Source organism: Nanorana parkeri, unplaced genomic scaffold, assembly GCF_000935625.1.
Source record: "Nanorana parkeri isolate BGI_ZX_2015 unplaced genomic scaffold, ASM93562v1 scaffold5271, whole genome shotgun sequence".
Lineage (NCBI taxonomy): Eukaryota > Metazoa > Chordata > Amphibia > Anura > Dicroglossidae > Nanorana > Nanorana parkeri.
Genome location: NW_017311531.1, coordinates 5,061 through 5,900, shown reverse-complemented (window position 1 = coordinate 5,900; position 840 = coordinate 5,061). Strand labels below are relative to the sequence as shown.

At 56.9% G+C, this 840-nt stretch overlaps 1 protein-coding gene across 1 annotated transcript in view; it reads left to right on the top strand.

The window, feature by feature from the left end:
* Nucleotides 1–620, top strand: part of USB1 (U6 snRNA biogenesis phosphodiesterase 1) — a 2,350-nt gene extending 1,730 nt beyond the window's left edge. Inside the window, exons 4-5 of the mRNA XM_018575887.1 lie at nt 20–106; nt 480–620. Coding sequence (XP_018431389.1) covers nt 20–106; nt 480–620 — 228 coding nt within the window. The remainder of the gene's footprint in view (nt 1–19; nt 107–479) is intronic.
* The last annotated feature ends 220 nt before the right edge of the window (nt 621–840 follow it).

The window sequence follows — 840 nt, the reverse complement described above, 5'->3', positions numbered from 1 at the left end:
GACGTTCCTGGGTCTGGAGGTGACGGTGGGGCGGAGTCAGCTCCGGGACGTGGTGACCGAGGTGGACCGATCTCTGAAGGACTTCAGTCTGGAAACCTTCTACCAGGTGAGTGCCGGACACAGAGAGGCTTGTGATTGGTCGCCCAGCAAAGTGGATTCTCCCATGTGTCCCGATGAGGGGGGAGCGGGGTCCCGATGAGGGGGTGGGGGGCCCCTGCAGGTCCTGATGAAGAGTGTAATTCCCAGTTGTGATGTCATCAGACTTCTTGGTCAGGATTGGACAACTCATGATGAATGCTCCACCCACAATGGTGTAGCTCCGCCTCATCTGCTGTGGTAGCAGCTTATTGAAGAGAGGAGGCGGGGCACATATCATCCCAATGTAAGGGAAAGCAGTCACGTGATTGGGCGGCTTCATTGTGAGATCTGTAATCTGATTGGTCGGTATATTACCCAGAATCCATCTTTTCTCCTCCCAGAATCCCTCCTTCCATGTCAGTCTGGCGTGGTGTGCGGGCGACAGGGAGGATCTCCTGCAGGGGGCGGTGCGCGATCATCTGCAGGTGAGATGGGCCGCCTCCCCGTTCCTTCCAGTTATAGCTCCGCCCACTGACCAATGAGATCCGACCTTCATGGTGGAGGGTGACAGAGAACCCCCCCACAGGGAATGAATGAGATTGTACTTGTGGGGAATGGGCCCCGGGCCCCCTGCATGGCCGGTGAGGATTTTACCACTGATCCAAGTCCTGGGAGAGTCCAGAGGGCCCCCCCCTTTCTTGTATAGAGTGCAGAGGGCCCCTCGATGTCCATCCAGACCTCTGTGTATATAGGATTGGTGGT